Here is a 14,200-nt window from a genome sequence, read left to right on the forward strand (position 1 = left end):
TCTAATGACTCTAAGGCTATCTCATTTTCCTTACACTAGGAAGGTTCATTGACTAGATCAATAACAACACCTTAGCCCAAGTGATACAATCAGCAACACCAATGCATTAAGTACATCTTCAAAAATGACATTTTGTGGTAGTTATTAATCTATCACCTTTAGCTGTGTGAATTAAATCAAGATCGAGGACCAACCCAACATATAGTGAATAAACTCTTCAATATAACAACTTTACCTTTTGGGATGTGGAGTTAGAAGCAGTTGGGGAGGGAGGGACAGATGGGAAGAAAGATAGGGGAAGGTTACCAGTGTGGCCAGAGGACACAGGTGAGAAGGAAAAAGAGAATAATAGGAAAATAAGGAAGAACTCTGAATGAGGACCAAAACAGGGAGAAAAGGGGAAGATGAACAATGTGGGAGAGCAAGAGAGTGAGTGCAAGAGAGAGAGAAAGGAAAGAGAAAAGAAAGAAGAAAAGAAAAGAATACAAAGGAGAGAAAAACAAATATTTGCAAAGAGTGGGAAAAAAATTAAAGATTAGAGGAGCAAAAGAAAAGAAAAGAGAAAAAACCCAAACTCATAATACTAATTTTGGGAATTAAAAAAACAATGAAGATGAAGGGCCTCTTTCAGGGTATATTTCTGCTGTCACAATAGACAAGGTGCGTAGCAGTGTGCAGATATAAGTCAATGAGTCTCAGCAAGCTAGTTGCAGACCCATGAGATTCAGGCAGATTTCTGGCTGCAAGACCCAAGTTGAGCTCCCTGTCTCCTGTAGGGTTCAACTCTGCAGAGTTGTATTGCAGGTTCCAGCTGCTCTGCCCCTGAAGATAGACCCGGTCCTGATGGGAGGTGAAGATGACTCCAACTTACCCAGTACAGTGGTCTGGTGGTCCAGTGTCCTCTTCGTCTTTGTAGTGTGGAACCAGGTGGCTCTACAGCGAAGAGGCCAGAGGGGAGGGTGGTGTCCAGTGGATTGCTGCTGGGGCGCAGGCTGATTTGGCGTGTTCCGTGCAACTCGCAACCTCAGTAGGGTGTCCGCAGACCTTCCTGTCTGCAGCGGGCTGATTCCATATCTGATTTTTAATAAAGAGGCCAAAATATATGTTGGAGAAAAGATAGCCTTTTTAACAAATAGTGTGGGAAAACTGGCTATCCACAGGTAGAAAATTGAATCTAAACCTGTCTTTCTGACCATGTACTATACTAAAATCAAAATGGATCAAAGATCTAAATATTAAAATAGACACATTTAATCTGAAGGAAGATAAAATAGGTAAAAATCTTGAGGACATAGTCACATAGAGAAAGACTTTAGAAACAGAACCTTAACTGCACAAGAAATAACATCAAGAATCAATAAATGGAATTATATAAAATTAAAACCTATTGTACAGCAACAGAAACAACTAACAAAGTGAAGTAAGCACATATAAAATGAGAAAAAATTTTCCTCCTGCTCCTCAAAAAGAATAATATCTACAATACATAAAGAATTCAAAAAAGTTAGCCTTCCTAAATAAAAGACCCAATCAAAAAATGGGCAAATGAAATGTATAGACACTTCCACAAAGAAGTACAAATGACCAGTAAATACACATCAAAATGTTCAACGTCTCTGGCTTTTTGAATAATGTAAATTAAAACAATACTGAGAGTCGATCTTACCCCAGAAAGAATGGCTATCATCAAGAAATAAAATTATAACAAATGCTGGTGAGGCTGCAAGAAAAAAGAAACTTGTCTTTATTGTTTGTGTGAATGTAAACATTTATAGCCAGTTTGAAAATCAATGTAGAGATTCTTCAAATAACTATAATTAGAAATTCCATTTGATCCAGTTATGCCCCTTCTAGGCATCTTCCTGAAACAGTTAAAGACATCATATTTCAGTAATATATGCATACTCATGTCTATAGCACCACAACTACTAATAGACACAACTTAGAAATGGCCCATGTTCATTAACAGATGAAAGAATAAAGTAAATATTGGTTTTATATACAATGAATTACTACTCTGCTATAAAGGATAAATTTGAGTCATTTGTAGGAAAATGGATGCACCTTGAGACCATAATATTAAATGAAACACATTAGATAAACATGCTTAAGTATCACTATTTCTCATATGAGAAATGCAACGTATATATAATATATGAGCAAAATAAAAGATAGGCAATAGGAAACATAGAGCTATTTTGCAAATGGAAAAGGGACTAAGGGTTGGAGAGATGGGGGAGGAAGGGGAGGGGAAAGAGACATAAATAAAATTAAGATGTATTATCTACATGTTCCAACTCCCCACAATGAATGACATTATACACTGGAAACATGTACTAATAAAAATAATTATTTGTGGAAATGTAAATTAGTACAACCATTTGTTAGAGATCTCTCAAAGAACTGAAATTAGAAATTCCATATGACTCAGCTATCCCCTTGCTAGGTATCTTCCCCAAAGAATTCACATTATCATACTACAGTGATACTTGTAGATCAATGTTTATAGCAGCACAATTCATAATAGCTAAATCCTGGAAGCAGTCTGTATACCCATTAGCAGATGATTGGATAAAGAAAATGTGGCATCTATATATAATGGAATACTACTTGGCTATAAAGAATGACAAATTTGAGACATTTGTATGAAAATGGATTCAGCTGGAAAATATAATTTTGAGTGAAATAAACCAGGCCCACGAACCTAAATACCACATGGTATCTCTCATTTCAGTGAGGCAAAGTACAAAGAAAAAGATCTATGATGGATAGAAAGGGACAAAGGGAAGTACCTCTTCCAATAGGGCAGTGGCCAAGGAACAAGGGTGAAGGGTGAGGAGGAGGGCAAGGGGAAATAAGAATAAATATATGCCATGTACAGAAACGTAATAACCCTAATTAATGTAAACACTATATGTCATAACATGAGCTAAGAAAAACAATATCAACAAATATGAAAAAGGGGATAGGGAAACCAGTGCAGGAAGGGGGAGGGGCGCAGAAGGGAAAGGGGATTAAAAAAAAGAAACAAGCTGTAATATGTACATGTAACCACTCCCAAGATTGTAAACTAAATGAATTGCAAAGATGTACTAATAAAAAATAAATAAATGTATTAAAAAATAAAAAAAATTTTAAAATTCATGGCAAGTAGTAAAGCACATTTCTGGGTGGGTCCTACTGACTTTTGACCTCTTTCTCTCTGACTCTTTGTCTGTCGTCTGCTTTCTGGATGCCTTGTGCTAAAATAAATCATTCTTCCTTTAAATTGCAAGTGTAATGCAGTTTGGCCCAGCAACGGAAAGCTGACCAATACACTTAATCCATGATCAGTCCTCTAAAATGCCTGTCATAATACATGACCTTCATGAACAAAATACGAAATCCGTCTTCTACCAGAAACTATCCCAATTCCAAACCATTTGGATGGTTTTTCTCTATGACTAGGGTTCCTCTTTTTACTGTATACATACATCAGCATGTATTCTGAGCATTTTTCACATTATTTCCACATCTAGGTAGTAAACTGCATAGAACCTCCATCTTCAGTGTCGAATTATCCCCTGGTAACTCAGACCAAAATTGTCTATAATTTGAATATTTAATATTATTTTCCATAGTTGCCATTTGTCCCTTACTTATATATAATATGCTATTTATTTGTTCTATCAGGCATTATTATTATATTCTTTGCATGTTCTTGCTGTTAGGCATATTTCAGTTCTTTTTTTTTGGTACCGGGGATTGAACTCAGGTCCTTGTGCTTGCACAGCAGGCAGCCAAACCACTGAGCTAAATCCCCCGCCCCCATATTTAAGTTCTTTGAGGTGACAGTCTCTTATTTCTATAGTGCCTAAAACTGAATTATGTAAATATTTGCATATAAAAAGACAAAGAAGTACACCCTTAAGTGCAAAGATGCAGAAGTTAGAGGAACTGAGTTCTAGTGTTTGGGTCAGTCACCAAATCACTCATGTTTGAGCAGTAGCTTAATATAATAAATATTTCTAAAATAAAGTTGTGCTAAAAGGTTCTTATAATCTTAGAAAGATTTTTTGAAACTGGCTCATAAATTGGGTACTCGCTGCAGTGTTCAAAACAGTATACCAAGAGACTGGCTTGAGAGCATCGAAGTCACAGCAGTCCGGCAGTCCCTCAGTCACTGGTTGTAGGCTTCCTCTGAGACAGTAGGACAGTAACCTGGCAGGTTTACAAGGAGGGCAATTCTTTGAAAAACAGTTATCATTAGCCATCATTGATGGATATATTGTCCAATAAAGGGCATTTTAAAAAGGCAATAGCTATCTCCACCAAAAAGGATCATTGAATGTTCATTATAACAGAGACATTGCAAATGTTAAGAGCTCTCTTATTATTTTGTTATCTAGAATTTATTTTTTATGAGGATATACACTTTATTATGTTTTGCAAACAGCCAGAGGAAATTCTTGTTTCTGTTTTGTTGATTATCACTTAGGTGCTAAGAAACTCTGTCTCTTAGAAACAGCAAGCAAACAACTGTGAATTCACGTGACAAAACTATATGTACAATATGCCAAATGCATACTTTCGGTATGCATTCTTAATAAGTAAAAATGTAGATAGAGCAGTAGACAATGTGAAAAATGAAAACTTTTCTAGAAAGAAATGTTTGATAATATGGACATTTGTATAAATAGTAATTCTAATTTCATGTGTGTCCACAATAAAGTAAAAATTATAGCTTTAATTTTTCACTTGTACTTATCTGTTCTTAAGGCAAAACTCAGTAATTATCTTAGTAATTATCATAGGCTTATATGATGAATTCACATATAGCAGTTTCCATTGAAAAGCAATGACAGCAACTATAGTTTCTATTAGGTTTTTAAAGGAAAAGAGCTATAAGGTTTTTAAAACCATAAAGGTATTCATTTAGGTGAGTTATAGTATGAGAATTGTACTCCTTTGTCTGTAATATAAGTATCATAGTATCATCATTATCAATATATAACACATTTATAGTGTTAGAACATTTTAAAGCAAATTTTAAAGGACCCTAGAAATCTTCTATGATTAATAATGGATTGAAGGAGAAAGGACCATATATATATATATATTTTTTTTTTTTTTTTGCCTCTGTTCCTCTGTATCCTGGTAGGAAAAGGAGCATCTGAAAATACTTAGCTTTGTTGGAAACAAAAGGCAGATCTGAATAAAGCTGAAGTTCATAACTTTTTCAAATAAGTCTTAGGCAGTGGAGTCCATTCAAATTATTAGAGTTACCTAGCAACATAAAAGGTGCTAGAAAAATTATTGTTATTGCTGTTATCTTTTCCTTCTCTCTAAATCATCACTTTTTAAAGGATTATATGTGGCAGCAAATGCAAAACAATTCCACTTTCAAAAAAATGTTTCAGGCAAAATTATCTTGTTTTTTTTTTTAATCTTGGTTTCTTGCATAAGTCCAGAAATTTATGGACTAGATGCCAGAGCTCCAGACTTCTTCTATCTTTCAGCTCTCCTATGACTGGACCCTAGTCCTAAAGTCACCTTATGCTTATGCTTCAAGATGTATATTCTAGCTCTAGCTATCATGCTCAAATGTCACCAAATAGACAAAACAAAAGAAACCTCTCTTGCTCTCTCTCTCTCTCTCTCTCTCTCTCTCTCTCTTTTAATTATTATCAACGTAGAAGAAGTTGCCACTTGGGCAATTTACCAAGATCTTGTTTTAAAAGAAAACTAGACATGCACTTTATTTTTTATTGAAGACCCTGGCTGAGACTCTCAATCTCCCTCAAGGCAATACAATTCAAGAAGGGAAGACACAGAAAAAAGACTTAAACAGAAAGCAGGGAACTGGGATGGGCCATGCTGAACATGTGCTGAGGGCCCCAAGCAACCAGGACTGTCAGTATTTATTGATTACACAGGTGTGAGTAAAAGTAAGGTAAGGGGACACGTATGGCATCCAGTGATATTAGCTGACACAGACAAGGCATGTAGAAAAGAGGGTGAGGCATTCTTGGAAAAGGAGCAGAACAAACCAAAGGTCAGTTGTGGTTAACTACTAAGTTAGGAAAACAATTAAGGGAGGAGTAGCTCTATGAATGAAATGTGGTCTGGAGCCATAGGTTCTAGGCTGCAGTTATCTCACTTAGAAGCCCTGCAGCTTCATAGATCAGCACTTAGATCTATGTGGCAGCCATTGGCCTGGAAGCTATACTAGCCTGCAGTACCATCTGACATGGTTCTATGAGTTACATAGCCTTCTTTTTGGCTCTGAGTACACTCTAATCAATTATGGGGGGAAAATGCTTGCTCGCTTGCTCCGTATTACAGCCTGCTCTAAGCCTGGCCAGAGGGGTCTGTCATAATTTTTATTATCCATTTCCCACCCTAGCTGGTTAATGTTCTAGAATGAGCACAATAGAATAATAAATAATAGTGAAAATTATGTAGACATGACATTTCCTCCTCAGCAACAACAGTGTCTTATCCACCACTACTAATCATACATACACTTCTTTGGTGTACACAAGCAATAACAGAACTTGTCAAAGAATGCATACTAAAGACTTGAAATGCCAAATTAACTGATTGTCAGCTGTTATAAATGATTAAACAAAAGAAGATATATATATATATGCATTCAAATGATTTGATTGAAATTAGTAAATATTTTATTTGTGAGTTTCACATCTAAGTTGCATGTTCTTAACATTTTTTCTTACATTGCTTTTTTTTTTAACTTTTATATTGTTTTGAATTGAGGTTTTACTAGTCTTAGAAAATTATTGATGCACATCTTTTTCAATTTCATAGAATAACCTCGATATAATCCAGATTACTTTTGTTTTTAAAGTTTGGTCTTTCTCTATCTGGACATTAAAGTGAAGAGGTACCCACCATTTCAGTTTCATTAACAATTTTCATTCTACTCTGGTTTCCTTTCCTCCAATTTTAACTTTACTTAGAAAGTTATCTATTTCCTCTGCGTTTTTATAATTATAAGAATAAAGCTGTTCATACATAATCTTATTTATGAATCTGTTATATCTGAATTTACTTCCCCTTTTTAGAGAAGGTTTTGGGAAAAATGATTCATTATAAGAAGAAAACTAAGATTGAATTAATATACATCATATACAACGGTAGCCTCCTGATTCAATAAAAACCTAATTAGGAAAGATAAAAAGAATATGACTGATAGAAAAATGTGTAGGCAAATTCCTTGATAACCTAGATGTAAAAAGCACTTTAATGAAAACTAAAATCCAAAATTCATAAGAAAAATACACATCATCCTCTTTACCCATGGTTTCACTTTGCATAGTTTCTATTATGTATGGTCAACTAAAGTAAGGTCTGAAAATATTAAACAGAAAATTCTAGAAACAAGCATTTTATAAATTTTAAATTCTTTGCTCTTCTGAGTGTTACGATAAAATCTCATGCTATCCTACTATATCCTGGCCAGGTCAAAAATTATTTCTTTCTCCAGCATAGTCTACCCAACAGATGTCACTTAGTGACATGGTACTGCAATATCTGTGTTTAAGTAACCCTTATTTTATTTGTAAATGGCCCCTGAAAACAAGATTAATGATTCTGGCAATTTTATTACAGTATATTGATAAAACTGATCTATTTAATAGCTGTTGGCAGTTATCTTTTACTGTACCTAATATTTACACATGTAACTATGATAGGAATGCATATATAAGGGAAAATATATTGAACATAAGGCTCAGTACTACCTGATGAGGGTCTTGGAATGTATCCCTCTACAATAAAGAGGACTATGCATTGATGGAGTTGACGAAAGACTTCTCTTCAGTGAAAAACAACCTACACAAACTTATCAAGTATTTGACAAATCGGGAAGAGATTTTCCAAACAATTAAACTTAGCAAAGGGCTAACATTTAGGATATATAAGACATTTACAAATCCATAAATGGTAGGAAACACAATTTAAAATAGATATAACTAGGTAATTTATCAAGAAACATCCAACTATTAACTCTCAACAAACTGGCAAAAGTTAGAGGTAAGTCAGCTATAATGAAATATAGGAAAAAGGTACTCTGTGAACTGCTGATGGGAGTGTATATTGGCATAGTCATTGTAGAAAGCAATCTGGGCATACTCAGTGGAAATAAATATGATCCAGTAATCTATACCAAGGATGCATCCCAGAGGAACTTGAGCCCAAGTTCACGAGGGGACAGGCACAAAGATGTTCATTGTAACAGTTAAGTTAGAGGCAACTGGGTGCTCTTCACTACAGGAACGAGTGTGTAAAATGTGGTGTATGTATACCATAAGATACTGTCCAGCATCCAGAAGCAATAAAAGAGTATCAAATATGATAGCATAGGTGAATCTCTGAATGAATGTTAAAAACATTAAATTTAAAAATTAGCAGACTGAAGCTCAAAGTATAATGTCATTTGGGCAAATTAAAAACAGATGCACATATATAACAGTACCACATATGTTTCAAGGAATCACATATATCCAAAGGAATCTGTGAGTGTAAAGCATATATGTAATAGAATGGTTCCCACAGTGAGGAGCCTGGTAAACAGAGTTAAGATGGAAGATGAATGGCAAAATAATAAAAACTTAAAAGAAATATCTTTCCATACGACGGTGTACACTGGGATATATAACTAATTTAACATCCTGTACTAGAAAGTAAAAATATATAATTTATATAGTTATATTTCCTGAACTCTAACTTACATAATGTATAACATTTTCCCATATATATATTTGTATTACAGGCACAGGACTTAGTAGGCTTACATCATTTTCTTAAGGCTTATTCCATTGCCCCCCTCATTCTCAATGATATCTACATATCCAATGATACCCTTCAAAATACAATTTATGTTTTTCCCTATGAAACCTTTCAAATTCTTTCATTTATATAAATATCTGTCTGAAACCAAATGCTTTTATAAGTTGTTCTAAGACATCTAAGACTTAATAATACATGAGATCTCTACTGCTCTGTATTATGCTTTGCTCAGGGCTTCCTCTACTAGATGTTAATTTTTTAGAGACCAGAGAGATTTTTTAAAAGCTTCTTGGTATGCCTAGGGCAGTGTTGTATACACAGAAAGATCTTAATAAATACACTAATAGATTTTTCCATGGCAATTGAAAATCTACTTGTAATTGTGGTGGCAAGAGAGGGATAGGTAGGGTCATGAAGAAAATTGAAACAATTTATTGTTTTGCAATTGAAAAGTAGTTGTGAAAATGCAGAATGGAAGTTCCTTTTAGATTTAGAATTCCTTTGGAACTTGAGGATGATAGATTATGGAATAATCCATATCACACTAACTGGAGTAGCTCTCCAACAATGGAAAGAGAAAGAGAAACAGTTTTCTTTAGGTGCCTCTCTGCTTCTCTTTTCTTAATGTTTTCTTATTTATGACATATTTGCTTCAGTAAATCGTACTACTGAAACCCTATCTATCTTTTTTTTTTTTTTTCTGACTGTCCTAGGCCATGAACTGTTACTACTTTTTCCCCTGAATACTTACAGAATTCTGTTTACTTCAATCTGAAAAGTAAAATTACTAAGATCCAACTCTAAGTGTGCTGCCTCAATTTAGAACACTGTCCAAAAGACCTTTTGCTCTTTAAAGGGAAATATATTTCTATTGTTTTTGATGAAAATTATCATTTATGCTTTCAAATATATGAATTAATTTTTATACTCTAACCTATGATGGGTCATGGATTTTTGTGGCTGTGGAGGACAGAAACACCAGTGAGGGTGATAAACTGAGCATTGTCTTCAGTGAGACTTAAAATCCTATTTAGCTGTGCTTTGAGACATAGGTGCAGCTCTCTCAGCCCTTTGGAAAGTGAAGAGAAAATGTGGCAATGGTGGTTAAATAGTACATAATGCAAAAGAGAAAGAGGTAATAAGACAAGGGTAGAGTATCTGTTTTAGCTACTTCCTAGGTTTATAACCTGGACCAAGTTAATGAACATTACTGAAACATTACTTTCCTTTTTGTATGATAAGAAGATAGGAAGTTCTCTTTACTACCAACTAATAAGATCACTTGTCTGTAAGAACTTAGACACATAAGTGGGGAAACTGAGCTTCATTTTAGTAATTCTAGTGAAGAAATGGGCCTGAAACATAGAAAGTAATTGATACATATTTGTTGAAAGATACATACATATTCATCAAAAGAAAAAATGGTAAAGGCTAGAGGGGAGGTTAAATCACAAAAAAACCATCAAGAAGAGAGACTTACAGGCCAGACAGGTAGAAGAAGACACTTGCGAAGGCGGAGAGGAATATGTCTTCCTTTTTCAGGAGGCAGTACCAGGGAAAAGCTTCAGAAACCAAGGCAGCTGTAGCATAAAAGTTCTGCGAGCCCCATGCCTATAGAGAAAATCAACAAGCATGTTTTAAACAATTAAGATTCATAGTAGAAATGATGAGTGAAATAAATCAAACACACAGCTTAAATACCATGTAGTATCTCTCATTTGAGTAAGGGAAAGAACATAATAAATGAGGGATAGAAGGAAACTATGGGCCAGATCTCTTGCAAATAGGAAGAGCCCAGGAGACTGAGGGCAAGAGGAGAGAGGGAGAGGAATGGGAAGTAGAATTAAGCCATGTACAGGATCTAATAACCTGAATGATTAAACATTGTATGTTATGAATACGAGCTAAGATTAATATCAACAAGAATGAAAATGGGGAAAGGGAGCTAGGCATGGCAGCACACCCCTGTGATCCCAGCACCGGAGAGGCTGAGGCAGGAGGATAGTAAAGAGTTCGAGGCCAGCCTCGGCTACATAGTGAGTTTAAGACTAGCCTGAATTACTTAGAGAGACCCTGTATCAAAAAGAAAGAAAGAAAGAAAGAAAGAAAGAAAGAAAGAAAGAAAGAAAGAAAGAAAGAAAGAAAGAAAGAAAGAAAGATAGGGAAAGGGGATTTAAAGGTGGATAGGAAGAGGATTAAAAAAAAGAAACTAACTATATTAGGTACATACACCTACTCCCCAAGATGAATGTAAACTTCATGTACTGAAAACATGGACTAAGAAAAAAGAGGAAGAAAAAGATTTGTAGTACATCTAAATACTTGGATCTACACTTGAGGCAGCTAGAAGTGAGGCAGCTAGAAGTAAGCAAGACAGGGGAGTAATGAGTTCAATGAAATCACTAAAGGCTTTGGAATTGGACCAGAGTTTAAATCCAAGTGCTACCATTCACTAATGGTTTGAATAATCACTAAAATTCATCTTTCTGAGGTATCTGTAAACATGTCTTAATTCTGAAAAGTGAACACTATAGTGTTGTCTTCATAGAACTGTTTTGAATATTGAACAAGTAATATATAGATAGAAGCTAAAACATACTTAATGTGATATATTCTTTATTGCTTAATGTCTTTATCATTACTACTGCTGTTACTGCAGATTTTATGTCCATCAAGTTATGTATCAGTTAATTTAATATATGTTTTAACTTTGATTCAAGAACTTACAATATGTAAATGGCTTCTTTATTTTTGTACTTTCTTCTATGTGGGTTTTTATTCTTCTTAATGTTTTTTTACCACCCCCACCCTGGAAAAAAAACTACCAAAAAACCCACAAAAACAATTTCTTTCTCCTAGCAATGCTAAGAAGAAAAAAAGACCATTCCATTTCAATCCAGGAGAGCTAAGTTGTCTACATGGCTGTCTTCTGGCCAACTAGGTCCAGAACCTCAGAAGACCAGAAAATCCAGGTCAGAACAAGGGGAAGAGAAGAAGGAACCAATTCAGTCATGAGGTTCTCTTTAAATGAATCTAAGGATTGTACCACATTCAAAAGAATTTAGAGCCTCTTCCCAACAAAAGACACACACCCTTTAATTCTGATTACTTGTTTAAACAATACCTTCATTTGAGTGGACAGTACGAAGAATCTCTCTGCCTTATTGCTCTGTAAGATGCATACTTTTAACATTGATAACATTACATATTATGTCAAAATGTTTCAATTGAATAGATTAATGAGAATTAATCAATTAAAATTTATGTAAGTTTTGTTATAGACAACTTATTGATACTGATAACTTACCGGTTCTTAACATGGAGACAACAATATGGCTTGCCTGTACTTATAATACAGACAAAAAATATAGCTTATCACTTGCTCAATCATGTTTTCAAAGAAACTTACTTCTGGTGAAATGTGTTAGACTTTTAAGCAAAACCATTAAAACAGCTTGAATTAGTTTTGAACTTATCCCCAAAGTTTTTACTGTGACAGAAACATGCCTCATGAGTCGCCCGATTTAAACTCTCTGGTCAAACAGTTTTGATGTTACCTCATTAGTTATCAAGCCATTTTGATCCGATGGTTATAAAATAAAAGGTCAGGGCAGGCCAAGAGTAGAGTAAGATAGGAGGGCTGTATTTCACTTCCAATTTTTGGCCTAAGCTTTCATGCTGAGGAAATTGTTTTCAAGGGTTTAGATTCCTAGAGCAATCTCAGTCCCAGGATTCCATATACAATGTGTGAGATTTCTCCAGGAACACTATGACGTAACTCATGAAGCTGTATGCGAACATGAAGTCTAGGGGATACACTGTGGCAAAAGTCCTAGACCAAAGAAAGGAAAATAGAGTGTGCTGCATAAAATAAAATAAAGAGTGGGATATTGGTCTGGTTTGCTTGTTTGCTTAGGAGTCCACTCTGAGGGATAGGCAAGGAGACATACTTGCCTTGACTGGGGACCCCGTGAGGTGCAGAGACACTCTCAATAGGAGAATAAGGTGAGAAGCAAAACGAGGCTGGAGTCGAACAAAGGCGCTGTCGAGACACAGGCGAGTCCAAGCAGCTCAGGCTTCCCTCAGAGGGTGACTGGGCTGCAGTGAGCCTGAGGGAGCCAGGGTTAGACCGCTGGAGGCGCGTCCCCGCCGCGTTCCCGCCCCTCTGGAGCCCCGCCCCTCCGGAGCCCCGCCCTCCTGACGGACCAATGGAAGGGTTGAATATTAGCAGGTGGGAGGTGCGGCCGCGTTGCTACAGCCAGAGCTGGGCTGCAGCGGTGTTGCTGGACGAGACTTGCGGAGCCGAAGGCCGTGGAGCGATGGAGGGGCTGGAAGGTGAGGAGGTGAAGGGAAGCGAGCGGGGCGGCTACCTACGGACTCGGAAAGGTTAGGGGCAGTGGACACCCATCCCCAGGTGGCGAGGGCAGGTTTGGAGCAACAGAACCTGCCTCGTCTGCTGAGGCCCGGGCGGTGGTGGCTGGACAGCCCCTGGCGCGGCGGGGTGAGTGTCACTGCCTGGCGGCTCTCCCTCAGATGGTCTTCAGTTGGCTCTCCAGCCTAAACTGCCTCAGGGTCGTGCCTGCACCTCCTGTCCTACCTTTCTACCTTTTCCTCCTCTTTCCTGACTCCTGGATTTTCTTTGGGTAATTGCCGGCTCCGGCCAGATTGTATTTTTCCTTGCAAATTGGACTCTCCGGTAATGTCCATGGCCTCCCCACCGCCGATCTTTGGTGTACCCCGGGAATAAGACCCCCGCCCCGAGCGAGCTCCTGACACTCGTTGGCCAGCTTCCCTTGGTAGTTGTTTTCCATTTTTGCAGCATCTTCTGTGGGAGAGATGCCAGAGCATCTCTTAGAAAGTGTCACTGGCCAGCTTTAGAGCCAGGACAATAGATTACCAGAAGGATTTACTGGTTTATTCACGAGGGCTGTTTAGGAAGAGCCAGCATCGGTTCCTTGTCTTCGAGTTTACCCTAGTGCTGTAACCATGACTCCAGATTTTGCTTTGTTCTCAGTTCTTTCACTTGTTTTCATTCTCTTTACTCATTTTATCCAGCATAGGAACAGCGTTCGCTTAAAAACAAAGAAAAAAACCCAACTAGCCTTGGCAGCAACAGTGCCAAGTGTTTTAAAATTGTAGTTAATCCTTCTAATGAAGAACAAGCTTTCAGAATTGAAAGATTTTGTTTTGATTTGCCTTTCCTTTTTCTCCTTCTAATGTACATGAATTGAGTTGGAATTAAACATGAGGAGAGGCATTGAGTTTTATGTATTATTGCATGATAGAGCCTAAAATATTTCAGATTGTGTTATGAAGTGAAAAGTGGTAACTAGTAACTTTTTCAGTGATTTAAAGAAGGAAAATGCAACATGAGTGTATTTCATTCCTAGGCTCTCACATGAGGTCTCAT

At 36.6% G+C, this 14,200-nt stretch overlaps 1 protein-coding gene and 1 long non-coding RNA gene across 3 annotated transcripts in view; one reads left to right on the forward strand and one right to left on the reverse strand.

Moving 5' to 3' along the window:
* Window positions 1–602: 602 nt before the first annotated feature.
* Window positions 603–12,927, reverse strand: LOC110348547 (uncharacterized). Its single transcript, XR_002393874.2, has 3 exons — window positions 12,348–12,927; window positions 10,271–10,401; window positions 603–1,074 (listed from the first exon to the last, which is right to left on the reverse strand). It is a non-coding gene; the product is annotated as an uncharacterized LOC110348547 (long non-coding RNA).
* A 68-nt stretch (window positions 12,928–12,995) lies between these two features.
* Zc2hc1a (zinc finger C2HC-type containing 1A) overlaps window positions 12,996–14,200 on the forward strand; it is a 49,550-nt gene continuing 48,345 nt past the window's right edge. For both annotated transcript variants that reach the window (XM_087190512.1, XM_004842024.4), the window contains exon 1: window positions 12,996–13,125. In XM_087190512.1, the coding sequence (XP_087046638.1) occupies window positions 12,999–13,125 (127 nt within the window). In that variant the 5' untranslated portion in view covers window positions 12,996–12,998. The remainder of the gene's footprint in view (window positions 13,126–14,200) is intronic.

The sequence above is a fragment of the Heterocephalus glaber genome, unplaced genomic scaffold (assembly GCF_053883595.1).
Source record: "Heterocephalus glaber isolate CG9 unplaced genomic scaffold, H.glaber_assembly_v1.0 deba00001553, whole genome shotgun sequence".
NCBI classification, from domain to species: domain Eukaryota; kingdom Metazoa; phylum Chordata; class Mammalia; order Rodentia; family Bathyergidae; genus Heterocephalus; species Heterocephalus glaber.